We start from the raw sequence: 21,400 nt of genomic DNA, 5'->3' as shown, positions 1-21,400 counted from the left end.
GTGTTTTGTTCCCAATTCTAAGGGGCACAGTGTACACACTTTGGTCCTCGTTCGTCTTGAGTTTCATGCGTTTAACAAATTGTATCTTATATCTTGGGTATCCTAAGTTTTTGGGCTAATACCACTTATCAGTGAGTACATATTCTGTGAGTTCCTTTGTGATTGTGTTACCTCACTCAGGATGAAGCCCTCCAGGTCCATCCATTTGCCTAGGAATTTCATAAATTCACTCCTTTTGATAGCTGAGTAGTACTCCATTGTGTAAATGTACCACATTTTCTGTATCCATTCCTCTGTTGAGGGACATCTGGGTTCTTTCCAGCTTCTGGCTATTATAAATAAGGCTGCTATGAACAAAGGGGAGCATGTGTCCTTCTTACCGGTTGGGAAATCTTCTGGATACAAACCCAGGAGAGGTATTGCTGGATCCTCTGGTAGTATTATGTCCACTTTTCTGAGGAACCGCCAAACTGATTTCCAGAGTGGTTGTACAAGCCTGTAATCCCACCAACAATGAAGGAGTGTTCCTCTTTCTCCACATCCTCGCCAGCATCTGCTGTCACCTGAACTTTTGATCTTAGTCATTCTGACTGGTGTGAGGTGGAATCTCAAGGTTGTTTTGATTTGCATTTCCCTGATGATTAAGGATGTTGAACATTTTTTCAGGTGCTTCTCTGCCATTCGGTATTCCTCAGGTGAGAATTCTTTGTTTAATTCTGAGCCCCATTTTTAATGGGGTTATTTGATTTTCTGGGGTCCACCTTCTTGAGTTCTTTATATATATTGGATATTAGTCCCCTATCTGATTTAGGATAGGTAAAGATCCTTTCCCAATCTGTTGGTGGCCTTTTTGTCTTATTGACAGTATCTTTTGCAAGGCACCTCTTATAAGGACAACATTTAGTTGGTGTCTTTTGCCTTGCAGAAGCTTTGAAACTTTATGAGGTCCCATTTATCAATTCTCGATCTTACAGCACAAGCCATTGCTGTTCTATTCAGTAATTTTTTTCCTGTACCCATATCTTTGAGGCTTTTCCCTAATTTCTTTCTCAGCCTGTTTATCCTTTGTGTACAGAAAGGCCATTGAGGCCATTGACTTCCTTGAGTTAATTTTATATCCAGCTACTTCACTGAAGGTGTTTATCAGGCTTAGGAGTTCTCTGGTGGAATTTTTAGGGTCACTTATATATACTATCATATCATCTGCAAGGAGTGATATTTTGACTTCTTTTCCAATTTATATCCCCTTGATCTCCTTTTGTTGTCTAATTGCTCTGGCTAGGACTTCAAGTACAATGTTGAATAGGTAGGGAGAGAGTGGACAGCCTTGTCTAGTCCCTGATTTTAGTGGGATTGATTCCAGCTTCACACCTGTCTTAGTCAGGGTTTCTATTCCTGCACAAACATCATGACCAAGAAGCAAGTTGGGGAGGAAAGGGTTTATTCGGCTTACACTTCCATGCTGCTGTTCATCACCAAAGGAAGTCAGGACTGGAACTCAAGCAGGTCAGGGAGCAGGAGCTGATGCAGAGGCCATGGAGGGATGTTCTTTACTGGCTTGCTTCACCTGGCTTGCTCAGCCTGCTTTCTTATAGAACCAAGACTACCAGCCCTGAGATGGTCCCACCCACAAGGGGCCTTTCCCCCTTGATCACTAATTGAGAAAATGCCTTACAGTTGGATCTCATGGAGGCATTTCCTCAACTGAAGCTCCTTTCTCTGTGATAACTCCAGCTGTGTCAAGTTGACACAAAACTAGCCAGTACAATTGACCCCTTGTCAACTTGACACACAAAAACATCACTAGTAAGCCTCAACCCTTACAATCTTATTCATCCCCATTCTAAATAACTTTAAAAGTCCCACAGTCTTTACATATGCTTAAAATTTCAATCTTTTTAAAATATCCATCTCTTTTAAAATCCAAAGTCTTTTTACAATTAAAAGTCTCTTAACTGTGGGCTCCACTAAAACAGTTTCTTCCTTCAAGAGGGAAAATATCAGGGCACAGTCACAATCAAAAGCAAAAGTCAATCTCCAACTGTCCAATGTCTGGGATCCAACTCACGATCTTCTGGGCTCCTCCAAGGGCTTGGGTCACTTCTCCAGCCAGGCCCTTTGTAGCACACGAGTCATCCTCTAGGCTCCAGATGCCTGTACTCCACTGCTGCTGCTGCTCTTGGTGGTCATCTCATGGTACTGGCATCTCCAAAACACTGCATGACCCCTTCAGTCCTGGGCCATCAATTGCAACTGAGGCTGCACTTTCACCAATGGCCTTCCATGGCCTCTCACAGTGCCAAGCCTCAGCTGCTCTGCTCAACTCCTTCATGCCTTCAAAACCAGTACCACCTGGGTGACCCTTACACATTACCAAGTCCAGCCACAGCACAAGGTACAACTTTGGCTATATCTGGAACACAGCCACTGTGCTTTCAGAAAATACTTCCCAGAAGATGTCACCTCAATGATGCTGGTCTCTTCTTAATCACCGCTAATTTCTTAGCTCCAGCTAACCAGCATCAATAGTCCCAGTAATGCAAAGTTTTTGCTTTAGTAGTTCTGGTATCTTGTTAATCACAGCTGATTCTTCAGCCCCAGCTAACCAGAACTACAGAATCTTCACAATCAAAACAGGAATGGCCCTGAAAAGAGTCTTTAATTTTCCCTCTGAAATTTCACACACCAGAGCTCCAACTTCTGCAGTGTTCTCAACATTATCTTCCAAGCTCCTACACAACATCCGACAGAGGTCTTAACAATGGATGGATCTTCAAGCCCAAAGTTCCAAAGTCCTTCCACAGTCCTCCCCAAAACATGGTCAGGTTGTCACAGGAATACCCCACTCCACTGGTACCAATTTGTCTTAGTCAGGGTTTCTATTCCTGCACAAACATCATGACCAAGAAGCAAGTTGGGGAGGAAAGGGTTTATTCGGCTTACACTTCCATGCTGCTGTTCATCACCAAAGGAAGTCAGGACTGGAACTCAAGCAGGTCAGGGAGCAGGAGCTGATGCAGAGGCCATGGAGGGATGTTCTTTACTGGCTTGCTTCACCTGGCTTGCTCAGCCTGCTTTCTTATAGAACCAAGACTACCAGCCCTGAGATGGTCCCACCCACAAGGGGCCTTTCCCCCTTGATCACTAATTGAGAAAATGCCTTACAGTTGGATCTCATGGAGGCATTTCCTCAACTGAAGCTCCTTTCTCTGTGATAACTCCAGCTGTGTCAAGTTGACACAAAACTAGCCAGTACAACACCATTTACTTTGATGTTGGCTACTGGTTTGCTGTAGATTGCTTTTATCATGGTTAGGTATGGGCCTTGAATTTCTGATCTTTCCAAGACTTTTATCATAAATGGGTGTTGGATTTTGTCAAATGCTTTCTCAGCATCTAACGAGATGATCATGTGGTTTTTGTCTTTGAGTTTGTTTATATACTGGATTATGTTGATGGATTTCCGTATATTGAACCATCCTTGCATCCCTGGGATGAAACCTACTTGGTCAGGATGGATGATTGTTTTGATGTGTTCCTGGATTCTGTTAGCGAGAACTTTATTGAGGATTTTTGCATCGATATTCATAAGGGAAATTGGTCTGAAGTTCTCTATCTTTGTTGGGTCCTTTTGTGGTCTAGGTATCAGAGTAATTGTGGCTTCATAAAATGAGTTGGGTAGAGTACCTTCTGTTTCTACTTTGTGGAATAGTTTGTGAAGAACTGGGATTAGATCTTCTTTGAAGGTCTGATAGAACTCTGCACTAAACCCATCTGGTCCTGGGCTTTTTTTGGTTGGGAGACTATTAATGACTGCTTCTATTTCTTTAGGGGATATGGGACTGTTTAGATCATTAACCTGATCTTGATTTAACTTTGGTGCCTTGTATCTGTCTATAAACTTGTCCATTTCATCCAGGTTTTCCAGTTTTGTTGAGTATAGCCTTTTGTAGAAGGATCTGATGGTGTTTTGGATTTCTTCAGGATCTGTTGTTATGTCTCCCTTTTCATTTCTGATTTTGTTAAATAGAATACTTTCCCTGTGTCCTCTAGTGTGTCTGGCTAAGGGTTTATCTATCTTGTTGATTTTCTCAAAGAACCAGCTCCTCGATTGGTTGATCCTTTGAATAGTTCTTGTTTCCACTTGGTTGATTTCACCCTGAGTTTGATTATTTCCTGCTGTCTATTCCTCTTGGGTGAATTTGCTTCCTTTTGTTCTAGAGCTTTTAGATGTGTTGGCAAGCTGCTAATATGTGCTCTCTCTAATTTCTTTTTGGAGGCACTCAGAGCTATGAGTTTTCCTCTTAGAAATGCTTTCATTGTGTGTTTGGGTATGTTGTGGCTTCATTTTCATTAAACTCCAAAAAGTCCTTAATTTCTTTCTTTATTCCTTCCTTGACCAAGGTATCATTGAGAAGAGTGTTGTTTAATTTCCACGTGTGTGTTGGCTTTCTAATATTTATTTTGTTATTGAAGATCAGCCTTAGTCCATGGTGATATGATAGCATGCATGGGACAATTTCAATATTTTTGTATATGTTGAGGCTTGTTTTGTGACCAATTATGTGGTCAATTTTGGAGAAGGTACCTCGAGGTGCTGAGAAAAAGGTATATCCTTTTGTTTTAGGATAAAATATTCTGTAGATATCTGTCAGATCCATTTGTTTCATGACCTCTGTTAGTTTCATTGTGTCCCTGTTTAGTTTCTGTTTCCATGATCTGTCCATTGGTGAAAGTGGTGTGTTGAAGTCTCCCACTATTATTGTGTGAGGTGCAATGTATGCTTTGAGCTTTACTAAAGTATCTTTAATGAATGTGGCTGCCCTTGTATTTGGAGCATAGATATTCAGAATTGATAGTTCCTCTTGGAGGATTTTACCTTTGATGAGTATGAAGTGCCCTTCCTTGTCTTTTTTGATGACTTTGGGTTGGAAGTCGATTTTATTAGATATTAGGATGGCTACTCCAGCTTGTTTCTTCCTACCATTTGCTTGGAAAATTGTTTTCCAGCCTTTCATTCTGAGGTAGTGTCTATCTTTTTCTCTGAGATGAGTTTCCTGTAAGCAGCAAAATGTTGGGTCCTGTTTGTGTAGCCAGTCTGTTAGTCTATGTCTTTTTATTGGGGAGTTGAGTCCATTGATATTAAGAGATATTAAGGAAAAGTAATTGTTGCTTCCTTTTATTTTTGTTGTTAGAGTTGGCATTCTGTTCTTGTGGCTGTCTTCTTTTAGGTTTGTTGAGGGATTACCTTCTTGCTTTTTCTAGGACATGGTTTCCGTCATTGTATTGGTTTTTTTCTGTTATTATCCTTTGAAGGGCTGGATTTGTGGAAAGATAATGTGTGAATTTGGTCTTATTGTGGAATACTTTGGTTTCTCCATCTATGGTAATTGAGAGTTTGGCTGGGTATAGTAGCCTGGGCTGGGCGGAGACCTGTCCACTGGCCAGGAGGGTGACCAGATCACCTGAAGTCTTAAGATCCCCTGGCTGGTGTTGTGAGTAGCTGGCGGGTATCAGCAGACTCTGTGCCCTAGCTTCCCCGGTGCTGCTCGGACTTGAAGGGGCTTGTGCCCCTACTCAGGCCGGGTTTTCTGCTTCCCAAACTTAATGCAGTCTCAGGTCCCACGTGATTGGATTGGGGCAGATGCTGTGTTCCACTCACCAGAAGTCTTAAGATCCCGTGATGGGTGTTGTGGGTAGCTGGCGGGTGTCCCACCACAGTAGTTTTAATAGGATGCTGAAACTGTGCTTTGAGGTGAGTGCCACCTCGGCCCCGCCCACCTGCCTTGTCGTGGCTCCGTTTTCCCTGGACCCACACCCACCAGGCACCTGGGGGGGGTATTTGCCCCCGTCCTTCTCGACCCTGCCTGAGCTGACTCTAGGCCGACCTCCACCATGGTGTGCAGAACCACTCTGAAAGGACTCTAGATTTCGACCTGATGCTGAGCCCAGCATCTCTGAAGCAGCAGCGCGTGCATGCCTTTATTGGTGCCACCTTCAGCTCCTGCTGCCACCGCCGCCACCACCTCGGCCTTCTTCTCAGGTGGAAGAGGCTGAAGGTGGCCCAATCTGTTGTAGTTTAGGAAACCTAAGGGAGGGCTGCGGAGCACCCCGAAACTTAGTGGGAATAGGATGGCTACCCTGGCAGGGACAGGCGGAGGCTCATGGGGGCAATGATGAGCAAGGCCTTCCCCTGAGTTCACTACAAAACGGCCTGCTTTCTCGTGGTCTCCCTTGTCACCATGATCAGGGAAAGCTGTGTGGTCAAAGGCCCTGCCCCACAGCAGTCAGCAGCCTGCTGGCCAAAAAATACAGAAAATAAAGGGGTTAGGAATTCACAGCAGGCAAAGTACCTAGAAGTTACCTGACATGAAACAAAGAAATGACCTCAAAAGGATTTCGGGTTTAGCGCTGTTCCAGCTTAGCCCGAACCACGCCTTAGCAACCTTTTGCCTGTGGCTTCCCCAGTACGAATTTTCTTTAATTCTTTTCTTCGTCCATGGAGCTCCAAACCAGCAGTGTTTCTTCCAGTGTCCTCTGCCTTTCCCTGGCCCTGGGTGGGACAGCAAATTGTTGGGGCCAGCTTGCGGCTCTCATGTTTGGGTTCGAGCCTGGGACACAACCTGGAACTGAAAGAAAGGGAAACTAGGCAGAAGAGAGAGAGATGGAACCAAGACAGGATTCTGATCAAGGCTCAAATGTTTAATAATGCCTGTACTTTATAAAGAGGGAAGCCCACCCCCAGTCACTCCAAGTTTCTTGTTAAGGGGTCAGAATGGCCTTTTAGCAGAAACTCCTAAGTTCACAGTTTGCTGATAATTCCAGAAAATCTTGGAGAACCGGGTGTGGCCTCAGGCAGGGGGCAGGCAGTGTCACATCAAAGGAGAGAGATGAGAAGCAGCACAGCAGGTGGTCCTGCCCCAGTGGTGAATGGTCTGAACCAGCCTGCCTAGGATGAAGAAGGATACACTATACTGAGTGTTATTGAGTCTTGCATGGCAAGGTTTCTCCACTCTCAACCTTTCAGCCCTACTTCCCCACTCTGACTCTTGATGCCATTTATATATTCTTTGACATGATTAGTACCACCAACCTCATGGTACTTCATGACTTATGTATTTGCCTTCCACTCTCATGACCTTAGTCTTGGCTATTTTAATGTCAACTTGACACAAGCTAAAGGCATCTGAGAGGAGGGCGCCTCAGTGGAGAAATTACCTCTACAAGACCAGGCTGGAGGCAAACTTACAGGTCATTTTCTTAGTGATTGATGTGAGAGAGCTCAGCATATTGTGTTTGGGGCCATCCATAGGCTCATGATCCTGTATTATATAAGAAAGTGGGCTGTGTAAGCCATTAAGGAGCAGTAAGCAGGAGTCCTCTATGGCCTCTGCATCAATGTTGCCCCCAGGTTCCATCACTGTTTGAGTTCCTGAATTGGCTTCTCTCAACGGTCTGTGATTAAGGCTATGTAAGCCAAATAAACCCTGTCCTTCCCAAGTTTTGTATGGTGTTTCATCACAGCAATGGTGACCCTAAGTAAGAAACCCTCCATGGGGACTTCCCATGTTCTGTTGGTTTCCTTGGAGGCCGGATTCCTTCCCACCTTGGGATTTGTACCTCAGACTGCTGTTCTATCTTGTTAACATTGTCCTTCCAAACCCCAAACCCTCACCATCAGCCCCCCACCCTGCAACCATCCTTCTTTTCTCAATATCTCCTGACAACTCTACAAGGTTTTGATACAGCAATTCTTTATCCTGGTAAACTGGAGGCTCAGAACGTCTGTCTCTGTTTCTGTTTCTCTGTGCACTCCCCCTAACCCCTTTCAATGCTTTTCAAGTTCCTGAAGCCTCTGGGTGTGCTGTACTTACTGGAGCAATAATGGAGGCTTTCGCTTAGTAATAGCGCCTCCTCTTTTTCCTCCTCTTCTTTCTTTTTATGGGTGTATAATACTCTTCGTCATCCGAAGATGTTGGTGGTGCTAAAAATAATACATTGACAGCTGGAAATAGAGTAGAAATAGGTTCAAATTAGTAAATGAGTTGTGGCACAAAGCTCTGGGACCCTGTTGGGTATTTCTTGCAAGGATCAAGTTGACCTTACTAGGTGAGTGACTTCAAACACATACCCTACCTTTCTTATATCAACAGTGTCTGGGAAAAAATTCTATTGGTTGTTATTTTGTTGATTGCAACTTTTGGATGTTCCCTTTGGGTCTCCTCTTACATCAGAAACAATGCTTTTCTTGCTGATTGTGCTGTGACCAGCAACCCTGTCCCCACTCTGTTCAGCTCCCCGGCTTTCCCCAGTGAGGCAAATACAACCTTTCCCCACTGTTCCACAGGGAAGGCATGAAGCAGATGATCTGGTAAGATTCAACTATATCTTACTGGGCATGTCCCTAAGCAATGTCCCATTGTATACACTTCCCACTTGTTTTTGGCTGTCCTGTGAAATTTTTATGGGATTCAAGTGAGGCCAAATTTCAAGGGAAGAGTACAACTGAATAAACATAGGCACAAAATGGGAAGGAATGCAGGGAACCACATATTAGATGGATACGTCATAGCTGCTGGCCAGTTAGCAGAATCCATAACAAGGTAGAAGGGTTTTATGGATTGCTAGGCACCAAGAGGGTGGACAAGACTGTGGATAAAAGACAGAATTAGGGTGTTCAGACAATGTGGCCTATGAGGTGGGCTCCTGCATCTCTGTGGACATATTAATCAGAAGGAGGAGTCCTCCTTGAGTTTACACAGGCAGAGTCAATGCATCCAAAGTAGAATACAGGACAGTCAGACAGCCAGACAAACATTCATACATACATACATACATACATACATACATACATACATACATATTTCTCAATAAAGAAAAACCTGACCCCACTGCAGGGTTTCACAGAAGACGTTGGTGAATATACTCTCCATTGATTCATACTCTAGACAAGAGAAGACAGGTGAGAAATGTACTAAACATGAAGTACACAAAAGTCCCAGAGAGCTCAGAGGAAAGATGTGACACACAGGAAGACAAACTAAGGAGATCTGATGAGACAAGGCAGGAAAATGAGGTCCAGACACAGGTAGGAGGATAAAGCCAGAAAGGACACTGGAAAGAAAATACAAGTGGCCATGCCTTTTAAATCCTGGGAATATATGTGCACACTCTGAACTAGGGATGTCTGAAAAGGAGGTCATAGCTGGACCAGAGTTCAAGTACTAGGCCAGAGTTTCCAATGCAGGTGTCAACATGTTCTTTGACCCATTCACCCTACAGGTCAGTTTAGTGTGAAGAGCACAGGCTGGTAATGAGCTCACATATATCTATCCTTCCCTCTATGCTTTTCCCCTTCTGACACCTTCCCCATATGACAGTATAGACTGAGAATGCAGTTACCTACCAGGAGCAACAGTGTTCGATGTTTTTCTCAATTCCCACTGCTGGACTTCTATGGCTTCTGCAAGAAAATAAACAGAGTGGCTCACTCACCTCTGCCTGCAGAAGATATAGCCACATTGGTTCACACCAGATTAGCTTCAACTTTCCACTGGCTCCTGGACTCCTCATGTTACAGAGGGTGCTACAGTGAGGCCAGACCACTCACTCTTCCATTCACCCTTCATAGAGTGCCCTTTATAGAGAGACTTAACAGGCAAGAGAGGACCATAGAGGTGCTGTGATAAATCCTGCAGGACCAGCTGGAAGAGGATTTCCTTCTTCGGCATTATTGGGCCCCCACTTCATGACCTTTGTATTCAGGTTCATATCAGTGACTATAGAGTTGTACTCCACTGATAGTTCTATCATAAATCAACAATCAGAAGTGAATGCCAGATGTCAAACAAGCATTGCACAAGGAGATCTCCTAATTACAATGAAAGGCTTGGAGCTTTGGTATCATCAGAGGCAGGGAGAATGCTTTTATTTTTAAATTTATTTCAGCTGTATTGCCTGCATATGAGTGCCTGTGTACCATATGCATGCAGTGCAAATCAAGACCAGAGGAGGTCTTCAGATACGCTGGAACTGGCTTTATGGATGGATGTAAGAAGCAACGTGGGGTGCTGAGATTAGAATCTCAGTCCTCTGGTAGAGCAGTCAGTGCTCTTGCTTAAAAAGCTATTCCCCCAACTCCCCTGCCTCATCTTTAATTGCCAGTGGGGCTTGCTGTGCTTTGCTTCTATATGTTACCATTACAGCTAGAAGGAGAATCAAACCAACCTACATCTCACTGATGCCTTTCCCACTGCCTCAGCCTGGCAAGCAGAATGTACAACCCAACTGCTTCATGAGCCCCTTTCCTGTTGATCTCCTCAGGGCATTCTGTTACTTACCAGGAAAATTCTCTGTACTATCCAGAGTATTTTGTTCTTTTTCCATATCTGTATCTCCCACCTCGGCTATACCTGCAAGAAAATCAGAACAGAGTGTGCCACATGAAGTCACACTGGCTTGAAATTAATCCCAGTTCTGCTTGGGATTTTCCATGGAGAGTCAATGGCAGAATCAATATCTCTCATTTAACCTTCAACCCTTCTTCCCAACAGGGACCTGGAGTGAGGTTTCTCAGAAATGAAACACTAAGATATTTCCTGAACAAGGGAGGGATTTCAGATACTTACAACTCCCTATCAGGGTGGAAGCAATCTGCAACAATAAAAAGAAAAGTATTGTCAGGATTGGCTCATATTATATATGTCACAATGGCCTGGGTTTCTCTGGATGATTTAGAGAACAATAGACATATATCGTATGGTGCTGCAAATGACACAGGTAAAGATGGAAAGAGTCTTTCCAACAGTGAACCTTCCAGCCCATTTATATTGCAGGCACACAATCCTTAATAGATCAGGAACAGTCATATTTGAGGGAACTGCCTCTGTGGTTCAATTTTAATGAATATAGTGATGGCCATCACACCAGAAAGCTGGAGATCCACTGGTAAAACAGACAAATAAACAAACAATTCTCTGAATTCCACAGAGAAAACCAATTTTCAAAAAGCAACACAATTGGAATACCATTAGACCTGCATTTCTATAGAAGATGAACAAAGGCATTCTTACGGTTTGTCTTGAATCTGGAACATGGATACCATGTGGGAAATCTAGGATAAAACAGAGTATCTGTCAGGTTGTTAATAACTAGCGATTATAAAAGCCCCAGGGAACATTCTCAATTTGCATATGAGTATATGGAGATAACTTGGACTGCTTTGAGTCCATTCTCCACTGTAGAAGGATGTTCAAAAGAGGGGCAAAACCAGAACAAAATGATACCTATGATCCTTGCTCCTTAACTAAAACCCCTGTAAACAATACAAAAGAAATCCAGCTGATCCACACTTTGCTTATTTGCATATAAGTTTTCAGAGCTGATTAGTTGATGTTTTTAAACCAAACAGGAGACCCATACATACATACATTACACACACACACACACACACACACACACACACACACACACACACCACACGAATGGTGTTCAGAAGACATGAATTTGAGAGAGAACAAGGTAGGCAGTATGATGATGGTCAGAAAGAGAAAAAAGAAAAATGACATGATTTAATTTAAAAAAAGTTTTAAAGCTCAGTATGTGTAATTGTTAACACTAGATCTGTGTCACTAGCAGGTGGTTTTCAGAATTTCCCAGGACTTTTCAACTAAATCTTTCCTTGGTGATTGGCAAGCTAGTTTGGAAAATCTTATTTCTCACAGTGCTATTATCAAGTGTACTATAGTACTTGATTAATTTTATTTTTATGTTTCAGGTCAACTTCTACAACAAGTCCAAAACCTACTGATATAGCCACCTTAGGGTCCTTCATGCTTTTAACTTCAAAGGACTGTGTAAAAAGGACCAGACACAGCAGGGAGTCTTCGGACTGTTCACATGAATGCTGTCAAGCATCTGTGGCAAAATCTTAGTTTACATATGCAGTCAACTGGACAGCAGACACAACTCTTCATGGATGGGCAGCACCTCTGAACCACATGCTGCACTGTCAGCCATGATGCTATTGTCTTCAGTACTTCTTAAATGAATTTAAGGCTCAACCAAGGGAGAAAGGGCATTCCACAGCATGAACGGACTCATGTTTTCACTTTCCCTCTGTATACAGTTTTGAGAGTCAGGAATTCTTAGGCTGTTTTCTGAAGCAAGGATGATAACAATATCCAGGCACAAATGCCAAGCAGACCAATGAGATAATAAACTATAAATTTCAATTAAAGTGTGAACTATGTCTCCCATAAACCATGACACCACACAGAATCTCATACACTCAAAATCACAGGCCACTGAAGCACACAACCCCCAGCATTCTCTGTGTACACAGTCTCACGGAAACCTAAGCAGAAACTTGACTATAAAAGAATATCTAGAAGAACCTTAAAAAATAAAATAAAATAAAACAAAACAAAAGCCCAAAAAACAACATGTTGACTTGCTTCCAGAAATAACAAGTTGGTTGGCCCATCAAAGAGAAGCCAGTAAGAGATGCCAGACCTATGTTAGCAATTACATTTTCTTTCTCAGCAAGGGGTTAAATAATACTTACAGCTTTGGTATTCTTCCCAGGACCCCTGAAATTACAGAAAAAAAGACATTATGTGGGCAACTCCATGTGACTTGTAGGCACATGTCTTTATTTCTCTTCCTTAGTACTGAAAAAGCATGGTACTGCCAACATTAATAGATGGCAGAAGAGATAAGATATATCTGTGACAAACCCACATCTTTTCGTGAATGATGCATCTTTCACTCCCGTTCAGTCATCAACTGCAAAGTAGTTAATTCAAGGAAGAACATCATTTCCAAGAGGGATGAGTGATAGCATCCATCCTGGACCTGACTGTGCCATTCACAAAAGCTCTTTCCCCATAAGGCTTTTATTGATAAGGGACTATTCTATCATTCCAGAAAACAGAGCATAGTATGCATAACAATGCTACCATATTTTGAGAGCCAAACTCAAATGAAATAGGAAATTCAGACAGAAACATTTCTATTTTAGCCAAAGAAAAGTCACCTTACCTCATCATGATATTCAAACTCTTCTTTTTTACAAAATATTTCTTTAATTTCAGGTGTACACTGACTTCCTAGGAAGACAGAGTAACGGTTAACCGCTGGTGGCTTTGGGCCATGGCTTCCTTAGAGAACACGGCTTAACTTATACAACAGGATGTCTGTGCTGTAAAGGCTAGATTGAGTGGCTACTGGAGCAACCTCAGTGAATGCACTGAGTCAATGAGGAGCAAGGAAGAGAGGAAAATGGAACACTTGAACTATGATGATAGCAAAGGATGAGAGCAAGAAAGTCTTCCAATGTTTCAAGTCTCTTACTCATATAAATCACTTTTAGACCAGAGAGTTGGTCTTCTAAGACCAAAAATATGAGTTTAAACTTATGCTAGGTTGCATCTCGTACGAACTCTCAAGGATAATCTCTTGATGATCAGATAATCCAGGGTACCCAATGGAATATGGCTTATAGAGTGGCAGCGGTGAACATAAGAAAGTAAAGACTATGAAAATGTCTCCACTCTGCAGTACATCTGGGTAACCCAGAATCCTGGCAACCATTGAGGCTCACAGCAACCCAGAAGGTGGGTACTCAAGTACAATGAACTACATGGCATTTAACCTTCAGTGGTGTCATGCTCCACTCCTCAGCTCAGTGCATGGACTACAAAGGGACAGTCATATAACCAGGGAAAGGACGACCTTAGAAATTGTGTTGGAGCAGGACCGAGGTGGGGTTACTGCAAAGCTTTTCTCTGGAGCAGACATTAGTTTCAGAGTGGAGCAATAGAGCTACATAATTTCTGTCCTTGGACGAGAAAAGAATTTTCCCAAGGAATCTGCTGCTGAAAGCATGGACTGACCATGTTTTTCTGGGGGTTTCCTCAGAGGCAAACATTCCATAGAATGAAATCACAATGAAATGAATAGTGTGGGGATGACCTACATGCTTCCCACATTCTTCTGACAATCTAAAACCCACAATCGTGGAGGACAATGTACATACACACACACATACACAGACACACAGACACACATGCACACATGCACACATGCACACACACCCACACACTCACACACACTCACGAGAGAGAGAGACAGAGAGACAGAGAGACAGAGAGAGACAGAGAGAGACTCTTCTAAGTACAGCCAAGACATGAAGCTTTATGTCTTTCCCATTGATATTGAAGCTATCTTCAGATAGGAAGGTAGTGCTTAGAATTCTATACTCTCTGGTGTATTGAAGATACCCCCCAACTGAGCAACACAGTTCCAGAATAAAGTCTAGGATACTCATTGTTTCTATACAGTTAAAACTTATTCGAAAGCCGTGGACACACTTCGTGAAAGAGAATAATTATTCTAAATTCATTCAGAAAGTCACTAAAAATGTAAGATTTCAAACACTAATTTCAAAGTAGACAAAACCATTCATTTTATAGCAATGTCTTGTTTACAAAAACCATTAAGATATATTTGAGAACAGGAAATATGGCCATATGCAGAAATGTGCTAATAAGACTCCAATTTTTAAAATGGTAGCTTTAAAAGGACATTATCATAACACCCATCCTATTTTAGTGTGAAATTTAGCATTTGTGTGTTTACTTTGGAGAACTTGTAAAGTCTAGGAGCATGGAAAGGCAGAATTAATTGGTAGACAGATATTCAAGGGGGCAGGTGATATGGAGGTAAAATGGAGAGTGTGATCTGAGCGGGAGAAGGATGGCCAGGTAGGACAGAGGTGGGATAGCACCAAAGATGTGTGAAAAGGCTAAATCAAAAATTATAAGTTTAAATGTACACACAAATGTTCATAGAAAAGAGTATACTTTTGAGTTACTCTATACAGGGATTAGAGTATCTCAGAAGCCATGTGTTGCCATATAAGCAACCAAGTGCTAGGAGCTGGAGAGATGGCTGAGAGGTTAAAAACAATTGTTGCTTTTGCAAGTTAGCTGGTTTTGATTCCCAGAATCTAGATGGTGGCTCATGTTCATCTGCAACTTTAGTTCTAGAGGATCTGACCTGTCCTCTGACCTCTGGCTGCACGAGGCACTCACAAGGTGCATACACATAAACATAGGTAGGCAAAGGATTTATATACCAAAGAAACATCAAACTAAAATATGTTTAAAGTTCAGTGTCCTTGAGTCCATGTGTACGTGGGCATGTAAGTATCCTCAGCTTGTGGTATATCCATGCCTTTGAGTGAGTACCTGCCTGTGCCCATTTTCCTGGAGGCCACAAGAAAGTATCCACTAGTCTGCTGTGTTGTTCACTTCTCTGATTTCTTCCCTTCAGCAGGGTCTCTCACTGAAGCTCAAGTTAGACTGGCAGAGATGTGCTCTTGTCCCTACCACAGACAGTGCTATGGTTATAAGCACAGACATATCTGTCTGCTCTTTCTATGTGTGTCTTATTGATTCAGACTCAGGTCCCATTGCTTTCATGTCAAATGCTCTTCTTTCAGAACATTATCTGCATAGAATGATGGTGTCATGTATTTCTAATGTCAAACACCACATATCCAGGGTGTTTGTAAATAGAAAAATATTTTGATTTTTAACATTCTACATACATTTTGTGGAATTAAAAAATGAATCATCCATTTTATTTATTTATAATAAACATGTTTCTGGATGCTATAGTATTTGTAGGACATCTAGTATACTTTAGAGTTCTTTGGATTAGTTTTTGTTTTTCTTTTCTTACTGTCCTTTCAAGGCAGGATTTTTCTGTGTAGCTGTCCTGGAACTCGGTCTGTAGACCAGGCTAGCCTTGGACTCAGAGATACACCTGCCTCTGCCTCCCAAGTGCTAGGATGAAAAGTGTGTGCCACTACACCAGGCCATTCTCTTCTCTTCTCTTCTCTTCTCTTCTCTTCTCTTCTCTTCTCTTCCTCCCCTCTCCCTCCCCTCTCCCTCCCCTCTCCCTCTCCCTCCCCTCCCCTCCTCTCCTCTCTTCTCTCTCTCTCTCTCTGTCTCTATCTCTCTCCCCTCTGTCTCTATCTCTGTCTCTATTTCTGTCTCTGTCTCTGTCTCTCTCCAGATGCTAAGGAAGCCCAAGATCCCATGTATTGCCAGGCACAGAGCTCAGAGTCAAGGTGGTACTGATCAGGAGGAAGATGTTAGAGAAGGACAGAGAAAGAGCTTATAAGGTGTTAGCAGAGTGAAGAGCGTGGGCTGGAGGAGAGGACTGGGTCGTCATGGAGCAAACTGCTTAGAAGCAGGAGCCCCCAAGATTACAGTGAAGACAGAATCTATTCAAATTACACAGATGACCAAAGCTAGCAGTACACAATGAGAATGCACGAGAACCAGATGTACCTCCTTAAACCTACTGAAGATGTTTGGAGGAAACGGACTTCTTATTCTTAGAGTGAAATATACAAGTACATTAAAGCATAGAAGATAGACAGGCAATGTCCAGATAGATCCTAGGAGGGCTGAAATCATGTCCCTAAGCCCTGGTACATGGATGCTACTAGTTCATGGGAACTATCAAGTCCACCCTCTGCATCTGATATATTGATCTCAGAATGCATGAAAAAAAATGCCCAAAGCTGGACCAAGTCAAGGTTCTTCCCCACCCACTAGATCAGTGGTTGTAAGACAGGGCCAGCTCTCTAATCTCCATTGCCTTAGTCATGTTACATGCCAGTTAGTGCAGGGTGAGGTGATGAGACTACAAAGGAACTAAAAATCACACAGTTGACCTTTATTTCCCAGGCCAAGCTCAAAAGTCTTTCTGCCACTTTAGCTATGCCATTCTCTGGGTGCCCTTGAAACAGGTCTAAACATTGACCTGTGGTTATAACGTGACACCACTTTGGGCTCCTCTCTCTTTATAGATGCTCCGCATTCTCAAGTTAAGGGGCAAAATAAACCTTTCATCTCTAGGTTGTTTTTCTCAAAGTATTTTTTAAAGGGGGTGGAAAATAATTTAGGTATCATTTCCATAGACATCTACTGCTTATCCTTATGCCTCTGAAAGAGGAAAATCAGAGAAACTTTCCGTTTTCCTTGTCCTTACGATTTCTTTCCCACTCTGTCATTCTCCCAAACACAGAGTGTAACATGACCACTGCTGGGACCCTCTTCCACTCAATCTGACCACGAAGGATTTTTATATAATTCACCTCTACTCTTCAGATCTAATCCACATGGATCACTCACATGTGGGGGCAAGCAGTACCGAGAGTGGCTCACCTGGTCCTGCCTACATCAGGTGAAGCACACTGGCCTATCCAACATGTGCCTCGGCTTTCCTCTAGTTCATGTTATTCAATGAGAGCTGAAGTGAGATTAGGTACATTTGTAGATTTTAGGGTTGCATTTCTACTGAGAGATAGATACATTAGCATTTTTCACTTATTAAAACATGCTAAATCTGTTCAGTTTTACATAAGGTACCTAGGATAATCAACTACTACAGATAACTGAAGCAAATCCTCAGTATTTACAGTACCTGTTTTAATAGTTGGTTGGGTTTCTTTGGATGCACCTTTAAGGGCTGAAGGTTTCTCCGGAGCCTGGGGGGGACTTGAGTCCGTCCTATAAAATTTTCTAAAGACTGAAGAAACTGGGAATACATTCACAACAGGGAGAGTTAGGTTAGCTTTATGGCAGCAAAACAGAAAATTAATCATGCTTGTGTGTTTGTCAAAATGACCTCATTCCCTGTTTCCAGTTAATCATCAGCATCAGGATGGTGCTTCAGGAAAGTCCCTGCGTTTTGTGATTAAGCACTACACAGACACCTTAGGCAACAGCTACACTTGTGTGGCTATGACAACACAGCAAGAGCAGCAGGCCTTGAGTGCGTTATGTGCATGGAACAAGATGGGAGCCATATCCATCTGAGAAACACAACTATGCAACGTTGCTCATATAATTATTCTTTTCTCCATGCTTTCTCTCAAACAATGTAAGTTTCAGAAGGATTTCCCATGAGGATTTCAGGTTTCAAAGATAACCCTACATGGTAAAACATAAGGAAATGTTCACGTAGAGCAGAAATGCTCTTTGTTTGTTAAATATCAGATGTTTGTCAGAAATGAGGTTTGTTAAATACCAGAGGAATTAAGCTAGACTCTGGTGACTGAATTCAGAGTGAGTATTCCACTGGATCCAGGTCGGGAAACATGACTGTTGTTGAGTTTTCATTTTTTACTTAATCATGGCATTTACAAGTCATGGAGAACATATGGTATTGCATTAAGTGAGCTGGAAAATATAGAATATTGTACAACATCTTATTTTTCATCTTTGCCTACTATATTATATTCTTTTCATTGTGATCAAATTCTGATAGAAGCAGCTTGAGAGAGAGAGATGGTCTCTATCTTTCAATGCCTGACTCAAAATCGGAGTTTTATCCAAAAGGAGTGGAGAACCCTGGCTTAGTACAAATATGTGGCCTTCCTTCTACATCTGCAACCTATCACATGCCTCCCAGTGAATGATTTGGATCAACAGGAATTATAGATTCTTTTATATTTCTCAGAAATACTTAGACTCCAAATTATTTTAAATCAAGTTGTCACATGAGATGGTTTGGCAAAAACAAAATTTCTCTTATATTAACTAAACCTTGATGTCTTCAACATGACAAGGCATGAAAGGTGGTCTGGCATTTGCATGATATGCATGCATGTTGCTTTCTAGATGACAAACATCCTCAGCCACTACGTGGACAACCCAGATAAAGTGAAGCTAGAAGGACAGTGTGGGACATTAAGTGGTACATTACGTTTATGCCATACCTTCTCTATTCTGACTCTTCAAAGTCCAGTTTCTAAAACCTCCTTTTCCCGGGAGCATTTGCCTCAAGCCCACTCATTATATGCGGTTTTTTAATTTCCAGAATGCCTTTGCACCAAGATTAGGCTTAAAATACCAATGTATAAAAGGATGAGATTGAATTTACTCTTTACTCCAGTTCAGGAGATCTGGGCTCACACAGTGTGCCACCATGGACACATATTATAGTCCGTGGGATCAAAAATAGGACCTTTCACATGCTAGGAATACACTAAACCAACTGGACTATACATCCTGCCCACATTAGCTCTCTGTGACAAATACTTTTCAAGTCAAAGGCCTGACTGTGAAGGTACTTTAACACATGCAGCATCCCAGCCAAACCCTGCCTGTATAACTCAGAGTTGCCTATATAACTCAGAGTTGCCTATATAACTCAGAGTTGCCTATATAACTCAGACTTGCCTATATAACTCAGACTTGCCTATATAACTCAGAGTTGCCTATATAACTCGGACTTGCCTATATAACTCAGACTTGCCTATATAACTCAGACTTGCCTATATAACTCAGACTTGCCTATATAACTCAGACTTGCCTATATAACTCAGACTTGCCTATCTAACTCAGACTTGCCTATATAACTCAGAGTTGCCTATATAACTCAGAGTTGCCTATATAACTCAGAGTTGCCTATATAACTCAGAGTTGCCTATATAACTCAGACTTGCCTATATAACTCAGACTTGCCTATATAACTCAGACTTGCCTATATAACTCAGAGTTGCCTATATAACTCAGAGTTGCCTATATAACTCAGACTTGCCTATATAACTCAGACTTGCCTATATAACTCAGACTTGCCTATATAACTCAGAGTTGCCTATATAACTCAGACTTGCCTGTATAACTCAGAGTTGCCTATATAACTCAGACTTGCCTGTATAACTCAGACTTGCCTGTATAACTCAGACTTGCCTGTATAACTCAGAGTTGCCTGTATAACTCAGACTTGCCTGTATAACTCAGAGTTGCCTGTATAACTCAGAGTTGCCTGTATAACTCAGAGTTGCCTGTATAACTCAGAGTTGCCTGTATAACTCAGAGTTGCCTGTATAACTCAGAGTTGCCTGTATAACTCAGACTTGCCTGTATAACTCAGAGTTGCCTGTATAACTCAGAGTTGCCTGTATAACTCAGACTTGCCTGTATAACTCAGACTTGCCTATATAACTCAGACTTGCCTGTATAACTCAGAGTTGCCTATATAACTCAGACTTGCCTGTATAACTCAGAGTTGCCTGTATAACTCAGAGTTGCCTGTATAACTCAGACTTGCCTGTATAACTCAGAGTTGCCTGTATAACTCAGAGTTGCCTGTATAACTCAGACTTGCCTGTATAACTCAGACTTGCCTGTATAACTCAGACTTGCCTGTATAACTCAGAGTTGCCTATATAACTCAGAGTTGCCTATATAACTCAGAGTTGCCTATATAACTCAGAGTTGCCTATATAACTCAGAGTTGCCTATATAACTCAGAGTTGCCTATATAACTCAGACTTGCCTATATAACTCAAAGTTGCCTATATACCTCAGACTTGCCTATATAACTCAGAGTTGCCTATATAACTCAGACTTGCCTATATAACTCAGAGTTGCCTATATAACTCAGAGTTGCCTATATAACTCAGAGTTGCCTATATAACTCAGACTTGCCTATATAACTCAGAGTTGCCTATATACCTCAGACTTGCCTATATAACTCAGAGTTGCCTATATAACTCAGACTTGCCTGTATAACTCAGACTTGCCTGTATAACTCAGACTTGCCTGTATAACTCAGACTTGCCTGTATAACTCAGACTTGCCTGTATAACTCAGAGTTGCCTATATAACTCAGAGTTGCCTATATAACTCAGAGTTGCCTATATAACTCAGAGTTGCCTATATAACTCAGACTTGCCTATATAACGCAGAGTTGCCTATATAACTCAGACTTGCCTATATAACTCAGAGTTGCCTATATACCTCAGACTTGCCTATATAACTCAGAGTTGCCTATATAACTCAGAGTGGCCTATATAACTCAGAGTGGCCTATAAAACTCAGAGTGGCCTATATAACTCAGACTTGCCTATATAACTCAGAGTGGCCTATATAACTCAGACTTGCCTATATAACTCAGACTTGCCTATATAACTCAGAGTTGCCTATATAACTCAGAGTTGCCTATATAACTCAGACTTGCCTATTTAACTCAGAGTTGCCTATATAACTCAGACTTGCCTATATAACTCAGAGTTGCCTATATAACTCAGAGTTGCCTATATAACTCAGAGTTGCCTATATAACTCAGAGTTGCCTATATAACTCAGAGTTGCCTATATAACTCAGAGTTGCCTATATAACTCAGACTTGCCTATATAACTCAGAGTTGCCTATATAACTCAGAGTTGCCTATATAACTCATACTTGCCTATAGAACTCAGAGTTGCCTATATAACTTAGAGTTGCCTATATAACTCAGACTTGCCTATATAACTCAGAGTTGCCTATATAACTCATACTTGCCTATAGAACTCAGAGTTGCCTATATAACT

At 41.9% G+C, this 21,400-nt stretch overlaps 1 protein-coding gene across 5 annotated transcripts in view; it reads right to left on the bottom strand.

Moving 5' to 3' along the window:
- Positions 1-6,681: 6,681 nt before the first annotated feature.
- Positions 6,682-21,400, bottom strand: part of Gm29825 (predicted gene, 29825) — a 74,777-nt gene continuing 60,058 nt past the window's right edge. For 4 of the 5 annotated variants that reach the window (XM_006512409.3, XM_030244769.1, NM_001378688.1 and 1 more), the window contains 9 exons: positions 17,503-17,616; positions 13,042-13,109; positions 12,566-12,590; positions 11,073-11,113; positions 10,629-10,653; positions 10,341-10,412; positions 9,407-9,463; positions 7,875-8,005; positions 6,682-6,949 (listed from right to left, as the gene is read on the bottom strand). In XM_006512409.3, the coding sequence (XP_006512472.1) occupies positions 7,899-8,005; positions 9,407-9,463; positions 10,341-10,412; positions 10,629-10,653; positions 11,073-11,113; positions 12,566-12,590; positions 13,042-13,109; positions 17,503-17,616 (509 nt within the window). In that variant the 3' untranslated portion in view covers positions 6,682-6,949; positions 7,875-7,898. Of the gene's footprint in view, positions 6,950-7,250; positions 7,323-7,874; positions 8,006-9,406; positions 9,464-10,340; positions 10,413-10,628; positions 10,654-11,072; positions 11,114-12,565; positions 12,591-13,041; positions 13,110-17,502; positions 17,617-21,400 lie in introns of those variants that run through there. The other variant, XM_006512408.3, reaches the window with a different exon arrangement.

This window comes from Mus musculus, chromosome 9 (genome assembly GCF_000001635.26).
Source record: "Mus musculus strain C57BL/6J chromosome 9, GRCm38.p6 C57BL/6J".
In the NCBI taxonomy this organism is placed as follows: Eukaryota; Metazoa; Chordata; class Mammalia; order Rodentia; family Muridae; genus Mus; species Mus musculus.
Note: the sequence above shows the minus strand (reverse complement) of the source record. Positions and strands in the feature narration are given on the sequence as shown.